Genomic DNA, 22,164 nt, shown 5'->3' with positions numbered 1-22,164 from the left:
AAAGTAAACATTATACAGCTAAAACATATCCTGCTGTATAAATTCCCCTGAAAAGCTCCGGCTCCCTAGTCCTGTCTCGAACTACCGGCTCCGTCCATCCTGCGACCTGCCCCATGGAATAGGGTGTCCAAGATAAAAACTAGGACGTGAGCGCTAACGCCCTGTACATAGACATGAGTAAACATATGTATATAATGCATGCAACATGATGACTGGTAAAGGGTCATCTGAAAAGTCATGCTCAGTACCGGCGCCACATGAGTGCTGCCACCGCACGGATCAACCTCTGGGTGCAACCACACTCGTCTAGTACACCAGAGTAGACAGACATAAATGCCCCCGCCGTCGCGGTACTCTCAGTGACAGACTATCGAGTATAGAGCTGAGCGGCTCTATAGTCAGGTATAACAAGGTATAGGCTCAACGTGCATATGCACATGACATATGAATATAGAAAGCGGTAAATCATATATCATGCCATATAATAATGCCAAATAAATGCAACATATAAACATGTATAATCGCTGGCAATCTCAGTCAATGTGTACGTACCTCTAGGCTAGTTCAAGTATAGTAGGATCCTAGGTTCCAAGCCTATATTCAAAAATTCACCGTATCACTACATAAATTCTATAAGCCTTAACTAAGCTAATAAGTACTCCCAAAACTTAAATAGATTCCCGGATCATACCTTCGTCCGTAGATAGCCCTTTGGAGTCGCTAGTCTCGGATGACTATAACCACTCCTTGGTTATTCCAGAACCTCTATTATAACCGATAGGGCCCTCTGTATAACGCTTACTATAAACTGAACACTCGAAATACTTGATTTATATCTAATTTCTCGTCCGAATGGCCCTATTTATAGGCAAAATCTGCCGGAGTTCGGAGCCTCCGAACTGGGGTTCGGGCCCTCCGAACCTGCATGCCCGACACTTGTCGAAAATCGCGGATTAGTCATCTAGCATTGCTGTCTGGGGGAGTTCAGAGCCTCCGAACTGGGTTCGGAGCCTCCTAAGAGCTGGGTTTGGATCCTCCGAACCCAGGTTCGGATGGTCCGAACTTGGTATTTGAGTTCGGATGGTCCGAACTCATTTTGGTGCTTCCGAACTGTCCGAGACCCCCGGGACCCTTCCTACCATTTTCGGACGTTTCGGAGCTGATTTTTCACTTATTTTTACCAAATAAGGACTCCTTAATCATGTTTTGCCACTTTTAAAATTATATGACATATCATAGGACGGAAAGTGGAACTTGGCTACTACCTTTATATGTAGCGATCCATCTGATAATTTTGAAGTCTGATTAAGCCCTGGAATTGGTTAATTACCAACCCTTAATCATGTATAACATATCATTATCTTAAAATGAATTCCGGGTTACTACACGAATGACTTTGATTCTCTTTATAGGGTTTTGTTGTTTTGTTTGCGTTTGTTCTTCTCTTATCATCCATTTGTATTTTATTCATTTTATGAGTATTTCGTTTCTTATTATCTGTAACATTTGTCTTTCATTGTTCTGGTTTCTCAAAACCATCTTCAATTATTTATAGCGTCACATTTTTATATAAGACTTGATTGTCTAATTTGAAAGAAAAACTTGTGATCTTATTTTCTTGGGTTATCGATAAAATATGTTTTTTTTGTTCCAGTGTACATGGTCGCTACAATATAAAATACGTTTAATAAATATAAAAATATTGGAATGAATATTTTAAATTAATTTAGAAGTGTGCATGTCGGTGTATTTTTCAATAGAACAACTAATAAATGACACTACAACGTTTCTTCAAGCAATGTCACTTAATTTAGACATTTCATTTTGATTTTGGATGATTATTGTTATTTGGTAACTGAAAAATCAATTGTGAGAATTTATACACAAAAATTAATTTTTTTGATTAAGAATCTATATATAGTTTAGCATAGGTGAGTACCTTATGACGTCTTTTATATTGATCTTGACATAAGTTTTTCAATTAAATCCACCAGAAGTTTTGATAACATCTTTTTACTGCAAGCCTTGTACCACGACAATGCTTTATTTTCAATTTAATTGCTGATTTTTTTTTTATTTAATTATACTTATCATATAAGAAGGTTATCTGATCGTGAACATGTCGAATTATTTTAAAGTCATATTCAATATAGGAAATTTGATTAATTTTAATTAATTTTGTATATTTTAAAAATTCACGGGTATTCAATCCGGACTTTTGTATTTCAAAATAGATTTTCTTAGAGTTTAAAAATTCAATTGATATTCGATCTTTATTTTTAAAAATCTTACAAAAGTCTACCAATATTCAAAAATGATAACAAATTGATTGAATTCATTAACATAAAAACATTATAACATAAAGTAAAACTATAAATTATCTACAATTTTCTTTGATCCAACCCAAAGATTTTGATGTATTTTTAAAACTCATGATTTACATACAAATTTTATCTTTCTCCTTCTCTTTCTCTCTCCCTCTCACGTCTCGTCTCCTCTCCTCTCCTCTCCTCTCCTCTCCTCTCTATCTCACTCTCTTTTATCTTCAAAATGTATTTTTATATTTGCACTTTTTAATTATCATTTTTATATTAAGATTTTTTTTTCATTTTTCGAACAATATTTAAATACTTTCTTAAGTCATTATTTTTTTTACAATAGTTTGAAATCAAAACCAAATTAAAATTATAAGTTTTTTAATAAAATTATTATGAAAATCATAAAAATTTGTTGCCCATAGAATTAAAAGACGTTAAATTTTTCAATAATAAAATCTAATTTTTTTGTTAATTTTTGAAATTGATTTTTTTTCGTATTTTCAATTATTATGTAAATTAATATATTTTTATTCCAATATTATATTTACACAATTGTAAATAATATTCTTGAATATTTTTTTTATATGAAGATATATATTGTTGAATCCGATATTTTGGTGATAACAAACAACAACTCATTGTATAGGAATGTGCTGCCAACCATTGTATTTCAGGAATCTACTACAACTTCTACCGGAAGCTTGTCAATCGCCCTTGCTCTCGATCGGCTGAAGACACAAGGATAAATCCATCTACCAGAAGCTTGTCAACCGCCTATGTCTCTCGACCGGTTGAAGTCTCAAGCCTATCGACTGGTTATTCAAACCAGCAGAGGACAAATATCCCTACCGGTAGAATGCCAACTGCCTATCAAGATATCTCGAGACAAGTACCTGTGACAAGATGTTCTTTGCAGAATCCTTTATTAAAAGCAGAACCGGCGTATCAGAAGATTTGTTGACTCCTGCAAATCAAGACAACAGGTTGTACCAAAATGGCAAAAACACAGAATGACTGCAGATAAAGCACTCGACCGTTTATTCCAGTTTTGGACCCTGGAAGTTGTCTGCAGTGTACGATCCTCATGCAGAATCATCAATGCATTTATGAGCATTAAATGTGCATTCAATGCAGCATCAGAACGTTCAAAATAAAGACGTTGATGATTGACCTATTTAAAGGGAGGATTGCTCAAGAAGTTAAAAAAAAACAACAAAAAAAAGGAACAACATCAAGTGATACGAGACAACGAAGAGAGACATTTTCAATCACTTGAGTAATATCAGAAGTCCTCATCTGATATACTTGAGCACACTCACAAGATCATTCATCTGCTGCTCAAATAAACCCTCGCTTATAGTTCACGTATCTGATCATCAAGGATCATCCTAGGGTTTCCAAGCCTCTCGACCGCTCTGCAGTCTGAGAAGCTCAACTCAACTATACTCAGTGTTGAAGAGACCTGAAGCTGCTCTGAAAGCTTCCACCAGTCTGATAAGAACTGAGAATCTTATCTGTGTAAATCTAGGAGTTTCGGATTAGGCATTGGATAAGTCCTAAGTCTGAAGTGGGTGTATTACAAGACGTTGTAATAACCAAAGTCTTCTAGTGAATTCCTTCCTAAGTGGAAGAAGGGGAGACGTAGAAGGATTAAGCCTTCGAACTTCCATAAAATCGTGCTTTAGCCTTTACTGCCATTTATCTTACATCCTGCTCATACATTGCTTTATAAACTTTGCATCACTAAAACCTCTGAACTAGTTCCGCACTATTTAAGTTGTTCAAAACGTTTTAGAAGTTGAGAAAACAGATTAAGTGAACTAAACCTCACTTGATCATTTTTTCTAAAGAAGGAGAAGAAAAGTTTCAGAGTGTATTCACCCCCCCCCCCTCTACCCTCTGAACCGATCCCAACAAGTGGTATCAGAGCGGGTTCCTTTCTCAACTGTTGATCTAAAGTTTTAAAATCATGACTTCTTTCAACAGAATTCCTATGTTTTCTAAAGAAGAGTATGATGATTGGGAAATTCGCATGCAGGCACATCTTGCAGCACAGGATGATGACATGCTATATGTCATAACAGACGGTCCTATCAAAATTATGAAGGTCAACCCAGCTCTAGCCGATGGTGCAGGACAAATGATTGAGAAACCAAGAGCTGAGTGGACCACTGAGGACAAAAAGAAGGCCAATCTTGACAATGTGGCCCGGGACATCCTATACAAAACACTGGACAAGAATATGTTCAGCAAAATCAAGTCATGTTCCACAGCAAAGGAGATTTGGGAGAAGCTCACTCAGCTGTGTGAAGGGAATGACCAGACAAAGGAAAACAAGCTCACCTTGGCCATTCAAAAATATGACAACGCCAAAATGAAGCCAGGGGAAACCATGGCTGAATTTGATGAACGGTTCAGTAGTATCATTTGTGATCTTATTGCTTTAGGTAAAGCTTATACTAACCGTGAAATTGCTGTGAAGGTTATGAGAGCTCTGCCCAAAGAATGGGAGATCAAGACAGTGGCCATGAGAGAGTCGAAAGACTTGAGCAAGGTTGAACTGCATGATCTCTTTGCAGATCTTAAAGCCTACGAGTTCGAGCTCAATATGAGAACAGAAGATGAACCATCTACCTCTCAACCAACCAAGGCTTTAACCTCAACCGTGATACGTCCACCGGTCGAGGAAGCTCCAAAGAGATCAGCTGAGCAAATCAGCAAATTAAGAAAATCTAACGAATAATAAATAAAAAGAAGCCGGAATAAATGAAATATTCCTTAGTCTTCACTGGGAACTTGAGTAAGGAGTAGATTTTTTTGTTTTTGGGTTTTCTAGAATTTGAAAGTGAAAACTCATTTCTTTATTTGGTGTACCTACTTGAGCCGGATGAAAGGAAACTTTCACGTCCGATTTTGACGGGGGGGGGAGATCCTATGGGATCCTATCCCAATTTTTCTTTTGCTAGGCCCATAACGAAAAAACCCACTTTCTTGCGATTACGAGGTTTATTCGAATATGAAATCCCGGGAGTTACGAAGGAGGGTTCGAGCTCATATTGGTCATGGGTTGAGAACGGGAATTGAACTCTAGGAGATCTAATCTCCCGTTGTTCCTCAGTAGCTCAGACCTCCCTCGCTTTACAAGTGTTAATTAGATCTCGGACAAATAGAAAGATTGAATGAGATCCTGAGGGTAGATTTACGACATGTTTTCTTTGGACTTTCTTAAGAGATTGAAGATTGATAAAGTTGTTCTCGATACACCTACTCGGTCATCAAACTATGAAGCCATGACACTCTTTGTCAAGAAATTTGGTAAATTTATGCGTAAAAACAATTCTAAATTTAAAAATTACCATAAATCGGACCATACAAACGATGGTCCTACTTGTTTTAACTGTGGCAAGCCAGGCCATTTCATTGCAGAGTGCACCAAGCCTAAGAGCAATGATCAGAAGCAATTTTCTGAAAGAAGAAGGGGCAAGGAGGACAAGAGGACCCTTAGAAAAGGAAGAGACCAAAGGGTTCTAGTAGCAGACGAAAGCAAAAGCAAGTGGGCCGAGTCTGACTCCGACAACTCCAACACCGGAAGCTCTTCAGATGACAGCGATGATGAAAAGATGGAATGCCTTATGGCTGACATCGAAGAAGAAGCTGAGGAGATATTTGACTTTGGCTCACCTGAATTTACTCACAGTGAGTTGGTTACTGCTTTACACGAAATGGCTAATGAATACAAAGCATTATCCAAGGAGTTCGAGGAAGTAAAGGCAAAAAGAGCCGACCTAAAAGATAAGTCAAGCGAATCAAGCTGCATGCAGCAAAAAGAGCTTGATGGTCTTAAGGTCAAGCTAAGTCTGCTGGCTACTGAGAACGACACCTTGAAAAGAGTATTCCAAGCTACCTTGATTGAGAATAAAAAACTACTTGAAACCATTAAGGCTTGGAATAAATCTTCTGTAACCATTGACAAGATTCAAGAAATCCAAAGACCGGTACATGATAAGACCGGTCTAGGGTTTGGAACAAATGAACAGTCTATGGAGTCCTGTATTCAGTCAAGCCTGGACAAAGGCAATCTTAACAAAATAAGATTTGTCAGGTCCAGCACGATATATGAACACGATAAGTGCAGCTTTGACAAAAATCAAAAAGTATCTAACGAACGAAGTTCTAAGCATAGAGGGCTGGGATATGTGGATCCCCAGATCTCTAATCAAAGAGGAACTTGGATCAAACCTAAACCTAATGAAAGAAGAAAGGGAAACCAATCTAATTTCAAAAGGCCATGGAATGAGCCTAACTACTCTAAGAAAAGATGGTCAAAGGAGAAGCCTTACCAGTACTTTAATTGCAGGCCAGTTCAAAAGAGGTACAGGCTAACTGATAAAAATCAAAAAGGCAAGCAGCACACAGTAACCTCACAAGCACACACATTTACTGCCTATCGACCGCACAAATTTCTGGACACACACACGGGCAAACCTGTAAGGGTGTTCCAGGTGTGGGTCCCGAAAGGGCTAATCCGACCTGGACCCTACTAGATATGGGTACCAAAAGTTCTTCACCCTTTGCAGGTACTAAAAGTCCAAACAGGCGAGAAAACCACTTCTATCAAGGACACTACCTGGTATTTAGATAGCGGTTGTTCACGACACATGACAGGGAATCCAGAACTTCTAACAGAAGTGGTGTTGTGCAAAGGACCAAAGATCAGCTTTGGAGACAACTCCAAAGGTAAAACCATGGGTAAAGGTAAGATTATCCATGGTAACATCATTATTAAAGATGTGTTACTTGTTGACAAACTATGTTATAATTTGATAAGTATTAGTCAACTATGTGACAATGATCATTCGGTCGAGTTTCACAAACACACTTGCCTCATAAAAAATGACAAAGGTGAGACTCTTATGACCGGTGTACGAGACCTAAACACCTACAAGGTAAACTGGTCTTGCTCACATATTTCCTTACCTACTTGTCTTACTGCTCATCATGATAAACATTGGCTGTGGCATAAGCGATTAAATCATCTAAATTTTAAGTCCATTTCTAACTTGAGGAAGCATGGTTTGGTTTCTGGATTGCCCGAAGGAGATTTTATAAAAGACAAAGTTTTTCCTGCTTGTCAACTAGGAAAGCAGGTGAGAGCAACTTTTAAAAATAAAGAGTGTATATCTTCTTCCAAATGTTTAGACTTACTTCACATGGACCTATTTGGTCCTATACCAGTAAGAAGCTTAGGGGGAATGAGATATGCTCTTGTTGTTATAGATGACTTTTCTCGATTTACTTGGGTCATCTTTCTCTCTTCAAAAGATCAAACTGCACCTCACCTGATTAAGCTTTTTAAACGCTTGCAAAATGAACAATCTACTGTGATAGATAGGATCAGGAGTGATAGAGGGACTGAATTTTTAAACACCACTCTTATGACTTATCTAGATGATCAGGGAATCAAGCATGAGTTGTCAGCTGCTAGATCCCCACAGCAAAATGGGGTGGCTGAAAGAAGGAACCGTACTTTAAAAGAAGCAGCCAGAACTATGATTGCTGATTCAAATGTTTCTCAAAGGCTTTGGGCAGAAGCAGTTAACACAGCTTGCTATACTCAAAACAGATCTATGATTAATAAACGATTTAACAAAACTCCATATGAGATCTGGAATGGCACAAAACCTGATATTTCATACTTCAAAATTTTTGGGTGCAAATGCTTTATCCACAATAATGGCAAAAACCATTTGGCAGCCTTCGATGCCAAAGCAGACGAAGGAACTTTTATTGGTTACTCAGCCGTTAGCAGAGCTTATCGAGTGTTCAATCAAAGATCACTAACGGTCGAGGAAACCATTCATGTTATTTTTGATGAATCTACTCTTTGTACAGAACAAACTCAAGGGAGCATAAATGATCTGAGTCACAGATTGGAAAACACAAATCTACAGGAAGAGAGTAACAGTGATCTATATCCTCCAAAGAAGGATGATCCAGCTCCCTCTACCGTTTGTGATCAAACAAGGCCAGGAGTGGATCCACCGGTGGATAACGATCCTCCTGCCAATGATAATCCAGTAAACGAGGACGTTCATCAACCAATTGATGACAACCCTTTAGGGAATTATTTTAGGTGGAACAAAAATCATCCACCTAGGTTGGTCATAGGTGACCCTTCTGCTCCTCGAAAAACACGTGGTCAAATGATTAATGAATTCTTGCATGCAGCTTTCATATCTCAGGTAGAGCCCAAGAAGATAGATGAAGCCTTATCAGATGCCAGCTGGATCGAGGCAATGCAAGAAGAACTGAATCAATTCACCCGCAACAATGTTTGGCATCTAGTTCCTCGACCGGAAAATCAAAATGTGATTGGAACTAGATGGGTGTTTCGTAACAAGCTCGATGAACATGGCACTGTTGTGCGTAACAAAGCTCGACTTGTTGCTCAAGGATTTAGACAAGAAGAAGGCATAGACTTTGAGGAATCCTTCGCGCCAGTTGCAAGACTAGAAGCAATCCGCATCTTTTTTGCCTATGCAGCTTTTAAGAATTTTAAAGTTTATCAAATGGATGTCAAGTCTGCATTCCTCAATGGTCTACTTCAAGAAGAGGTGTACGTTGAACAACCACCAGGTTTTGTCAATCCTACTCATCCTCAATATATCTATAAACTTGACAAAGCTCTTTATGGATTAAAACAAGCACCACGTGCTTGGTATGACACATTACTAAAACTTTTACTGGAACATGATTTCCAAATTGGAACGGTCGATAAGACCCTGTTTATATTTGTAAAAGGTGATCATGTGTTACTAGTACAAATTTATGTTGATGACATTATATTTGGGTCAACTAACCCCAAGTTGTGCTCAAAGTTCTCTAAGCTAATGCAGGAGAAGTTTGAAATGAGCATGATGGGCGAGCTAAACTTCTTTCTTGGACTTCAAGTGAAGCAACTTGAAACTGGAATATTTATCAATCAGTCCAAGTATGCCAAGGAATTGGTAAAGAAGTTTGGAATGGAACAATGCTCAACTGCATCTACCCCCATGAGTACATCAATCAAGCTTGATAAAGATGAAGGGGGAATCCCGGTCGAGGTAACCATGTATCGAGGCCTTATTGGCTCATTGCTTTATTTGACTGCCAGTCGACCGGATATTATGTATTCAGTCTATCTATGTGCTAGATTTCAAGCAGCACCTAAGCAATCTCATTTTATTGCTGCCAAACGAATCATTAAATATATTAAAGGAACTACTAATGTGGGTCTTTGGTATCCCAAAGATTCAAATCTTAATCTTATTGGCTATTCAGATGCAGATTATGCAGGGTGTAGAATTGATCGCAAAAGTACAAGCGGCACATGTCAATTCCTTGGAGATAGACTGATTTCGTGGTCAAGTAAGAAGCAGACATCAATTGCTACCTCGACCGCCGAAGCAGAATACCTTGCTGCTGGCAGCTGTTGTGCTCAAATACTTTGGATTCAACAGCAGCTTAAGGATTATGGAATCCGGTCGAGTGAAGCTCCAATCTACTGTGACAATACAAGTGCCATAGCCATCACTCACAATCCAGTGATGCACTCTAGGACAAAGCACATTGATGTCAGGCATCACTTTATCCGAGATCATGTCTTAAAGAAAGAAATCAAGCTGGAATACATCTCTACCGATCAGCAAGCAGCAGACATATTCACCAAGCCTCTACCGGACGCTAAGTTTTCTTATTTTCGAAATATTCTTGGCTTAGTAGATCTGAGTTAGTATGCATGTGTTTAGGGGGAATAATTGCCATTATGACATTAATAGCTTAGCTTTTACATTGCCATAAATAGTGGCATATCATCCGCCTTAAACTAGTGTCTGACAGGCTTAGTACTAGCAGCCTTGTGCTTTGAACCAGTTGACATTAATTGGGCGCGGTGATTATTCTCCTCAAAATTTTTTTTGAATTTCAAAAACACTTTTTCATGACGTCACCCTATGGCCCATAGGTTCCTATATATACCTCTTTACACTCGTATATCAACCTTTCACATTTGCTAAAGCTTTCATATTGCACTAAACGTTCCATCGAATTACTCTCTAGATTTTGCTTACTTTCTGCTCTAGTTCCTATCTACAGCTATCATGTCGATCCAGAAGACCTGCCTGGCAATCAACTTTGACTCCGTGGTTAAGGCAAACAATGCAGGAATTACAGAGGTCTTCACCATGCTTGAAGCCTCTGGACTGAAGAAATTTCTGGAATGCAGTGCCATCTGCGATTTGCCTGTTTTGAAGGAGTTCTTCACTACCGCTCAAATCGAGCATGGGACTATCAAATGCGTGATCAAGACAGAAGTCTACTCTTTCAATCAGCAGTTCTTCGCTAGCATTTTTGATCTGCCCTCCAGGGGTTTGACAAAATGCACGGATCTTCCAGACGGTAATTGCTCTTACTGGTTGAAGGAGTTCTCAACCACTGATGCTCCAATCAAACTGCCGGCCCAGAAGACATCTCTCAAAGCTCCATTCAGGCTCTTGACCAACATCGTAGCCAAGAATCTTCTGGCCAAGGCTGGTTCTTACGACAAAGTGACACTGGAGAAATTTCAATACATGGCGTGTATTGCCTCCAAGATCAACATAAACTGGTCAGACATTCTGTTCAATATTCTATGTGAAATGATCAAGGGCAAAGGGCAATCCGAGGGATTTGCTCTGCAAATTTGCCACATTTTGAGCATCCTTGGAGTGGACTTCTCCAAAACTGAGCCTCTGCATCCCACCAAATGGCTCAACAATTCCACGATTCACAAATTCCTGAACAAAAAGGAGACTGCGGTCGACACCTTGCCCGCTACCGCAAAGGTTATTGCTATCCCACAACCGCTTTCAACGGTTCCGGTCGTGGCCAAACCAGTCGACACCAAAAAGTCTGCCAAGCGCCAACTGATCATCGAATCTGACTCTGAAGACGAATCACGTGAGAATGTTCCACTGATTCAAGCTTTCAGCAAATCATCTCCTTCTCTATCCAAAGCAGCTGTGTCATCTACGCCTGCAGGCGAGAAGAAGAGGCAGCACAAGAAGCTAAAGTCTCTGTCTGGCCTTGCTCCTACCCTGCCAATGGTCGAGACCACTACCGCTGCTGCTTCTACTGCTCCTCATCCTACAAAGGGTGTGACAATCCGGGAAGGTGCCTTATCAGCTCCTAAGGTCACTCTAGCTGATCCCAAAGACAAAGGGAAAGGTGTGATGATCTACACACCCAAGGCTCAACCAGCAGCTACGATAGAGCTAAATCTGATCATCTCACACGTCCTCCGCACTGTCAAGCGTCACCTACAACGCTTTGACAGATGGCATCACTCCCGCACACACCTGACTCTGGCTCAAATATTTCCTAAATGGAAATCTCTAAACCTTATTGAGCAAAAGATGCTTCTATTTGCTGATACTAAAGACATCGTGGAGGCTTTGGGAAGAAGACAGCTCATAGACTTGAAGCTTCGAGGAAGCCTGCTATCTCTGTTAATTAATGAGCGTGTCAAGAATTTCAAATCTAAGAGTTCTACCGCTGCCGATGACTTTGTGATTTTGACTGGACTACAGGATAGTCTACGTCAAATCACTCAACTGCTTCAGCACTATCAAGCTCTCAACATTGACAACACACCAGCTTCAGTAGCCTGTTTACAAGCTTATGTGCTGGAAGGACAAGTGATGATGAAGACCTTTCTCACTCAAGATCAGGGTGAGGAAGACGTCTATGCTTTTTCTTCTTCAGATGGGATTCTGACCGATCTCATCACTGCCGACCTCTTTCAATCATCTGCTCTAAAATCGAGTGTGGCAGCCTCTTCATCGGTCGACCCCTCCTCCACCGCAGTCCAAGCAGTCACTCAACCGGAAGTAGTTGTGATTGCTCACTCCTTTCCAGTGACGACCGCTTTCACCTCTCCAAGTCATCCACAAGATGTTTCAGAAGTGGTTGCACAAGAGATACCTGTCACCTCTGTGACAGAGGCTCCTTGCAGTAGTACAGCAATAGTGCCCCCAATGGAGACACCAAGCACTATTGTATCACCTGCATCTCCAGTACAGCAAGTGACTGATGCTGATCAAGCACATCAACCGTCTCCATCCACTGAAAAGTTTATGGAAGATCTCATTATGGATGAACCAAGTGCTGATCCTGATACTCCACCAACCATATTGGCTGCAGTCGAGACTATTACATCTCCAACTGTACCATTATTGGAGGGTCCATCATCTAGCTCTCCAGCCAGATCACCATCACCACATCATCGTGAGTCTAGCCCGGTTTCACCAAGAAATGACCAACAAGGGCAAATGCTTCAGACTGATGAGTCTTTGATTGACGCCATGGCCGCAGCTCTAGATCATACCTTGATTAATAGGCTACATGAGCTCACGCAAACGGTTAGGTCCTTCTCTCAAGATATCACTAACTCCTCCTTCTCCGTTGATAATTCACGCCAGACGATGATTCGGCATTTCGAGATCGTGTCTCGAGATCTTGCTCGTATGACCACAGAAATCACTAATCATCATCGCACTCAAATCAACACGCTCTCTACCGTCTCTGAACAAGTTATCCGCTCCGAAAATCGCCTTCACAAGCAGTTGAATGATCGGATGGACACTATGCAAGCTACTCTACTTGCTCAACTCGATGCAAAGATTGACAATATGCAATCCTGCCTTGGCACTCAACTCACTGAGATCATCGTTCGACTCAACCAAGGTGATGCCAAAAAGGGGGAAGAAGAGCAACGTAGAGCAGCAGAGGCAAGAAGACGAGAAGAAGAGTCCAGAAGAAAGGAAGAAGCCGACAGAAGAAGAAGAGAAGGCGACAGGTCAGGCGATAGGTCGGGAGGAGCCAGTTGGTTCAAAAGATGAACAATCTTCACTTATCTCAGCTGCATCTCATTTTGACTTTCTTCTGTAGGTGTAATAAAAATGTTTATTGTACTTAATGAAATTCATTCTCTCAATGAAGTTCATTGTACTGCTTTCATATTGTTCTTGGGGCACTTAAGTTTTGTCATCACCAAAAAGGGGGAAATTGTTGAATCCGATATTTTGGTGATAACAAACAACAACTCATTGTATAGGAATGTGCTGCCAACCATTGTATTTCAGGAATCTACTACAACTTTTACCGGAAGCTTGTCAATCGCCCTTGCTCTCGATCGGCTGAAGACACAAGGATAAATCCATCTACCAGAAGCTTGTCAACCGCCTATGTCTCTCGACCGGTTGAAGTCTCAAGCCTATCGACTGGTTATTCAAACCAGCAGAGGACAAATATCCCTACCGGTAGAATGCCAACTGCCTATCAAGATATCTCGAGACAAGTACCTGTGACAAGATGTTCTTTGCAGAATCCTTTATTAAAAGCAGAACCGGCGTATCAGAAGATTTGTTGACTCCTGCAAATCAAGACAACAGGTTGTACCAAAATGGCAAAAACACAGAATGACTGCAGATAAAGCACTCGACCGTTTATTCCAGTTTTGGACCCTGGAAGTTGTCTGCAGTGTACGATCCTCATGCAGAATCATCAATGCATTTATGAGCATTAAATGTGCATTCAATGCAGCATCAGAACGTTCAAAATAAAGACGTTGATGATTGACCTATTTAAAGGGAGGATTGCTCAAGAAGTCAAAAAAAAAACAACAAAAAAAAGGAACAACATCAAGTGATACGAGACAACGAAGAGAGACATTTTCAATCACTTGAGTAATATCAGAAGTCCTCATCTGATATACTTGAGCACACTCACAAGATCATTCATCTACTGCTCAAATAAACCCTCGCTTATAGTTCACGTATCTGATCATCAAGGATCATCCTAGGGTTTCCAAGCCTCTCGACCGCTCTGCAGTCTGAGAAGCTCAACTCAACTATACTCAGTGTTGAAGAGACCTGAAGCTGCTCTGAAAGCTTCCACCAGTCTGATAAGAACTGAGAATCTTATCTGTGTAAATCTAGGAGTTTCGGATTAGGCATTGGATAAGTCCTAAGTCTGAAGTGGGTGTATTACAAGACGTTGTAATAACCAAAGTCTTCTAGTGAATTCCTTCCTAAGTGGAAGAAGGGGAGACGTAGAAGGATTAAGCCTTCGAACTTCCATAAAATCGTGCTTTAGCCTTTACTGCCATTTATCTTACATCCTGCTCATACATTGCTTTATAAACTTTGCATCACTAAAACCTCTGAACTAGTTCCGCACTATTTAAGTTGTTCAAAACGTTTTAGAAGTTGAGAAAACAGATTAAGTGAACTAAACCTCACTTGATCATTTTTTTCTAAAGAAGGAGAAGAAAAGTTTCAGAGTGTATTCACCCCCCCCTCTCTACCCTCTGAACCGATCCCAACATATATTATAAATTCAAACATAAGGTTTCTGATTTAATAAAATGACAAGTTTTTTTAAAAAATAATGGTGTATAAAGAAGCCAACAGATAGATGCAAATACGTGTATGTAAGGATTAAAATGATTTATATTTTAAATAAGTAAAATCTATGTATTTTAATAAATTAAAAGGTTATTTCAAACTCATATACATGTTAAATAATTATTAGTTCAAATAGATCAATGAAAAATAATAAGTTATAACAAACTTAGAAATACATATCGCAATTAAACAATTCAATTATATATGAAAGATGTGACGTAATATTCAAAATCATGGATATTAATATAGACAATTATATATTGAAGTTTTTTTAAAGAGAAGTAAATTAATTTCATCGCATCAAATCTTACAACGTTACATACCTCAGATTCAACAAAAAATACATTATTGTAAAATCGGTTGTCGAAAAAATTGAATGAAAATATATTATTATACGACCATATACTTTGACGGAATAAAAGAACAGGAGACAACATATCTTTGAACAAATATTGGAAAATTATTGGAGTAACCGATAAGGATGACTTATTCTTGCCAGAAACCTAATTAAACGACAAAGGTTTCTAAGAAAACCTTCAAGCACGACAAAAATGGCACGATGAGATCGATGCAAGTACATGTAAGCGATCCAAGTCCACCTTGTTGACTGTCAAGAAAAAATAATTAATCAACAACATAGAAAAGATAAAATTAATTCATATACATCTTTCATATATTTAATCAATCTCAAAATCCCTAACATTTTAATTTACTTCAATATTATAATCATCCCTATTTTTTGTTAAAAATCTCACAAAGTAGTTGTCCTTTTTAATTTTTTTCTATATATAAATTGGTTTTTTAACTTAAACAATGTAAATTATAAAAAAAACATATTATTATTTTTTTTTTGACAAACATCATCATCATCATCATCATCATCATCATATTTAAAAACTTTACAGTTTATCACTAAATTTTAAAAATTTTAAACGTATTTTTTAAATATTTTTTATTTTTTAATAAAAACTTTATAACGTAATCATAACTATATTAATATTTTTATGTAAATAAATTTTTTATATAATTAATTTTCAAATCACCACAAATAAATTATAAATTTCTATCTTATAAATTTTTAAATAAGTTTTTTTTGCATTAATTATTATAACATTAATAATTATAGTATTAACTAATTTTACATTAATATTTTTTTATGAATTTTCATATGAATATTGAAAAAATACATTACCCCATATTTTGTTAAATTTAAGTTTCAAACATTGGTTGCTAAATTTTATATAATTTTTTGTTTTAGATATTTGGTAAATTTAATTTATCTTCCTATTATTTAATAAAATTATTTATAACGTTATTACTATTATTGGTAAGTTATTATACATAACTAATTATTAAAAAAAGTTACTTAAATATTATAAAATAAAAAATCATATATTATATTGTAAATATTTAATTTTAATAATGTATTTTTGTATATGCAATCATTTTTTAAAATAAAATATTGATAACATTGTTACCATTATTTTAATTAATATCTTTATGCTATCAACTATTTTTTTTATCTAATTAAGTTTCAAATGATGACAACTAAAATTTTTAATTTTTATTCAATCTCCATTAAACACGGTTATTATCGAATAAATATTTTTTTAATTTAATGGAAATAAAATTAAAAAGTTTAGTGGATACAAAAAAACTCCCGAATGTGGATACACACATCAATTTAAGGCAATCATTTAAACATAAGGACAATTTGAATGATAAAAAAAATTATGAGGACTCGGGCACTAATCTCTCAAATCATAACAAATTAATACCAAGATCAAATACTATCATTTAATCCAGTAACATGAATTAATAATAAGCAATCAAGGCATAAAAAATATTTTTTTAAAAAAAAAAAAATCAAGGCCTCGCTCGATCGGTAAAAGTTCACCGAGCGAGCACAAATTCAGAAACTTTATGCCCGCATTTCACACTTCCTCGCTCGATCGGTTAAAGTTCACCGATCGAGCGAGAATGCTTTATACAGAAAAAAAAATCAGAATCTGCTGTTGCTGTCCAGGCTAACCATGCCATAAGATCATCTAACAACTTATGCCAATGCTACACCATCATATCCAAGAGAATATAAACAAGTTCATGCTAACTCCTCCAATATATATCAAGCTAATGACATAAATAACACTAGCATATTCATAACTAAGAGCACATGATACTACAACAAGATAAGTCTCATTTCTCATATAAACCAATTCAAGTTTACATGTAGCATCTAGAAAAGTAACTCAACTAGATTTCAAGATAGCAAAAACATATACATCTAGATTCAAGACTAGTCTCAAGATTTAATAAAAACATCAAAATATGAAAAGATAATAAAGTTTCAACCAATATTTCAACGTCTCCACATTGGAATCCAAATCTAACATATTTGACAAAACAAAAACTTCTTCTAACACCCGAGTCTCCACTCTAATCTCTCAATATCTTGTTTCCATGACAAGCCCGACTCGTATATTCTTCAACCTGATGCAATGCACACATACAAGCAAAACAACAGTCGGATAACTCCGGTGAGAATAAATCTCAGTATGAAAGACATCTATATAAATCAAATAGAAATAACTCAATCAAGTAATTTACTATTACAATCAACAATTTCCTTATACCTTACCTGCCGGATATCTTTCAAATAAACTCATTCATTATCATAAAGGCTCGAATACGGTTGATGGTTAAAGGATTCAAGTCTTACAGAATCGATAATTTAAAAATTCATATCGTTGGGATCCCGAGAATATAATCAGGCCATAAAAATATCAAGCCTTCTACCTACGCTCCCGCTCGGGGTGGTAAAATCTGATATTTCCTGGACTGTGAACACTATATTGAGAACCGTGGCAAAAGAAATCAAGTCAGATCCCTAGCCTCTCGTATATAAGTTCACCACGTCCAATATTTTCTTTTCGATTCTGTTTTCAAGGTTTCGAAAGAATTGTGGCTCAAAGGGTTTACTTTCAACTCTATAATCAATCTACCACAACTCAACACTTCAAAATAATCTAAACCAACAATCTCAAATAAATTATCCATCATATATCTCAACAAGAAATCATGTTGAAAGCAAACAACTCATATATCAATTAACTCAATCAACTAAGTCAAGTATTTCATAGAATCATATAAGATTAAGTAAAACACCTAATCATGCATGTATGTGACTTAATAAACTCGAAAACCACCACTTCTTCGAGTTATACTACCTGTCGAATTAATGTCGAATCATACCTTGATCTTGATCTTTACTTCTCAAAACTCTTGTAACTTCTAAACAACAACAAGTTTCTCAAAATTCTGCTCACTTCACTTCTTGTTCATTCTTCTTTAGTTGTGTCCAACTTGAAGCTCATTTCAAATCAATTCCGGACTCGTCGACTCGACTTCGATACTTTCCAACTTAAATGTCAAAGTTTAGCACTCGAAGCCATAATCGCAAATATACGATCAATTTGAAATTCTACCGGCCGGATCGATTTCTATGAATTTTTGAAAGACAAGAATCGGCCATGGAATCAATTCTCTAAGTTTTCTGCCTCTTCTCTCGTTGGAACTCTGATGGAATACATGCAATTTCATATGGAGTTACACGTGTGATCCACTTGCCAACAATTGGAATTTTGCCCTTTGGTCCTTGAGTTTCTTAATAATTGCAAATCGGTCCTTGGAACCTTCATCCATCTCTCTCTCAGTATTACTGTTGCTGAAGGGAATATATACACATGCAAAGTGTAATATAAATCTCTTGTTGACAAGTCAAATCCCATTTTTGCAGTTTAGCCCCTGAAACTTCGATATTTACAGTTCAGTCCCTGCTCGAGTTTCTTCTTCCAATTAAATCCTTTAATTCTCGGAACATGGAATTTGAATCTTAAATCCCACAAATATTCAATTAGAATATTTATTCTTTTAATTTAAGAATCCCGAATTTTAATTCTCAAAACCCGTAAATTCTAAAATTAAATATTTTCGACTCAGAAATTAAATCTCTAATTTCCATAAATTCCAAATTGAATATTTTCCAAATACGAAATTTAAATCTCTAATTCCATTATTAATATTCATATTTTCAGGGCCTTACAAAAATTATTTACACATTGAACTTAAAAAACTTAAATGTTGGCACAAGGGCAAATAGGCATGTCACAATTAAACTCTCACAATTTTAATGTTCACAAATCACACAAGGACAAATTAAAGTGGATATTTGACAATTACTTAAAAAACACAATTTATTTTATATTTACACAATAAATCGAAGAGTGCATGAAAAAAATTTAATTAAACAATAAAAGTCAAAAAATATTTGTAAGATAAAAATTCATTTAACATGACAATAAATTAAGAGGCAAGTATTTAAGAGGAAGATAATTCCACTCACTTTCTTTAAATGTTGGCACAAAGACAAAATAGACATGCCACAATTAAACTCTCACCATTTTAAATTTAAGTTTCAAATATTGGTTGCTAAATTTTATATAGTTTTTTGTTTTAGATATTTGTTAAATTTAAATTTTTTTTTGTATTATTTAATAAAATTATTTATAACGTTATTACTATTATCGTTAAGTTATTATACATAACTAATTATTAAAAAAAAGTTACCTAAATATTATTAAATAAAAAATCATATATTATATTGTAAATATTGAATTTTAATAATGTATTTTTGTATATGCAATCATTTTTTTAAAATAAAAGATTGATAACATTGTTACCATTATTTTAATTATTTTTATGCTATCAACTATTTTTTTTATCCAATTAAGTTTCAAATGATGACAACTAAACTTTTTAATTTTCATTCAATCTCCATTAAACACGGTTATTATCGAATAAATAATTTTTAATTTAATGAAAATAAAATAAAAAAGTTTACTTGATACATAAAAACTCCTGAATGTGGATACAAACATCAATTTAAATCAATCATTTAAACATGATAAGGACAATTTGGATGATAATTTTTTTTTTTTTGAAAGAGATAAAAAAAAATTATTTACACATTGAACTTAAAAAACTTAAATGTTGGCACAAGGACAAATAGGCATGCCACAACTAAACTCTCACAATTTTAATGTTCACACAAGGACAAATTGGATATTTGACAATTACTTAAAAAACACAATTATTTTATATTTACTCAATAAATCAAAGAGTGCATGAAAAAAAAAATTTAATCGAACAATGAAAGTCAAAAAATATTTGTAGGATAAAAATTCATTTAACATGACAATAAATTAAGAGGCAAACATTTAAGAGGAAGAGTGGATAATGCTGAATTCAATAACCATGGACCTTCATTGATAGTGAAAAGTGGATTAAATCTCTATGTTTCTTACATGAAACTACGACATTGATTTGGTTTAGTCAAAATATATATTCATATTGAAAGATGAAAAATGATTGCTAGCTGAACTTAATTAATCTGATATAAGACATCATTATGTTCATTCGATCTAATTAATATATATATATATATATATATAGTTCTTTTATGGTGCCCACCACTATATATTCACTTCATGCCCACCATGTACAAATCAACTCATCAATTGTACCGGTCAACTCATCTATTGTACATGGTGGGCATATAGTGTTGGGCACCATAAAAAAACTCTATATATATATATATATATATACAGTTTTTTTATACTGTCCACTTTCCGTATCCACCACCATGCCCATCTATGAGGTGGCACTCATCCATTTGTATATGATTCATCTCATCCATTGGATGATTGCCACCTCATAGGTGGTTATAGAGGTGGGCACGAGAGGTGGGCAGCATAGCATAACTCTATATATATATATATACAGAATTGGACATAGTTGTTGGGAAGCATAATAAAACTCTATATATATATATATATATATATAATACATTATATAATTGATATTGGGCATATCCAGAAGGAAAAATAATAAAGTTGGTTCTCTTAATAATAGAATCAAGATATTTCACAAAAATGGAATTATCGGCCCCAAATGTAATGATATATCAATCCCTTTAATTTTATAAAGATGCTGTATAATATAAGATCTTTGTAATATTAATTAATTCCACCAGATTTGATTATTTAAAGGTCCTCTTACATATATAAAATACTCCCTAATACAAACATTTACATGTATCAAAAAAGAAAAAAGAAAATAGGTTATATATATATACATACTAGTAGAGAGAAATGCCTCATCCTCCGATCAAACAACTCTTCCTCATCCTCTTCTTTTTCACACAAATTATGTGCATGTTTAGCAACAAAAATTTTGCTTTGATACAGCAAGTGTGTCAGAAAACACATAACTACAGTGTGTGTGTTTCCTCTTTAAAATCCGATCCTCGTAGTCTCAATGCAGACTTAAAAGATCTTGTTGTTATTATGATGGACGTCGCATTAGTCGAGGCAACAAAAATCTCAAAACTTATTGATAAATTGAACAAACGATCCTCTGATATAAGTATCAAGTCATGCTTGAACGTATGTAGTGCGTTTTACGGTGTAGCGATAGATGATCTCCAAAGGGCAATACATGCGTTTGAGTTGGGTTCTTATAAAAAATCGGATGGGTTTCTTGCTATTGTCGTAGAGTCACCGGGAGATTGTGAGGATACGTTTTCCGAGCCACAGATACATCGCAAGTCTCCATTGACAGCTACCAACGCATACTTTGCTTCTATGGCTACGACTGCGGAAGATATTCTATCCATTTTCATGAAGCTCAACTCACCGTAACTTTTTTTAATTATTTGATCGATATTTGATCTTATTTTAAGTGGGGGAAGATTTTGATTGTTTTATTTATGCATGACTAGTTTTGTTTGCAACTTCTCATATTTATGAATCGAAAAATCAAAAAATAAAGTGCCTTTATTTATATTTAAAAAAATTTATAAATTATGGAAAGAAAGAAATGCGAGAATGTTGGTGATTAATTAATTTTTGTAATAATTAAGATTAAATGTTCATAGAATACAATGTTTGTGTTCCATAGAAAAATTGGAAAATGGAGTATTTTTTATTTGTGTTCCATATTACCCTGACTTGTTATAACTTTAATATGTTTCCTCATATATAGAATTTATTTATTTATTTTGTGATACATAATGTGTAAGCTATCATCTCAATATTTCTTGCATGCAACTACGACATCGATTTGGTTTGGTCAAAATATATATTTATATTTAAAGATGAAATATGATTGATAAACTTAATTAATTGATATAAGACATCATTCTGTTCATGATTCGATCTAATTAATTCTAAGATATATAATACATGATTGGTGTTAGCCCATAAAATAAAATATTTTAGGAATCTGAGTTTCTTGGCCCAGCTCCT

General features: G+C 35.8%; 1 protein-coding gene across 1 annotated transcript; it reads left to right on the top strand.

Annotated features, from left to right (window-relative positions):
* Window positions 1-21,207: 21,207 nt before the first annotated feature.
* On the top strand, window positions 21,208-21,558 carry LOC140878507 (putative invertase inhibitor). The gene has a single exon (XM_073282106.1). The coding sequence runs from the start codon at window positions 21,208-21,210 to the stop codon at window positions 21,556-21,558; it is 351 nt and encodes a 116-aa protein (XP_073138207.1).
* Window positions 21,559-22,164: the final 606 nt, after the last annotated feature.

This window comes from Henckelia pumila, chromosome 2 (genome assembly GCF_033568475.1).
Source record: "Henckelia pumila isolate YLH828 chromosome 2, ASM3356847v2, whole genome shotgun sequence".
Lineage (NCBI taxonomy): Eukaryota > Viridiplantae > Streptophyta > Magnoliopsida > Lamiales > Gesneriaceae > Henckelia > Henckelia pumila.
Note: the sequence above shows the minus strand (reverse complement) of the source record. Positions and strands in the feature narration are given on the sequence as shown.

Excerpts from the sequence above, each read along its gene's own strand:
- LOC140878507 (XM_073282106.1), top strand. The coding sequence starts at position 21,208 with ATGGACGTCGCATTAGTCGAGGCAACAAAAATCTCAAAACTTATTGAT.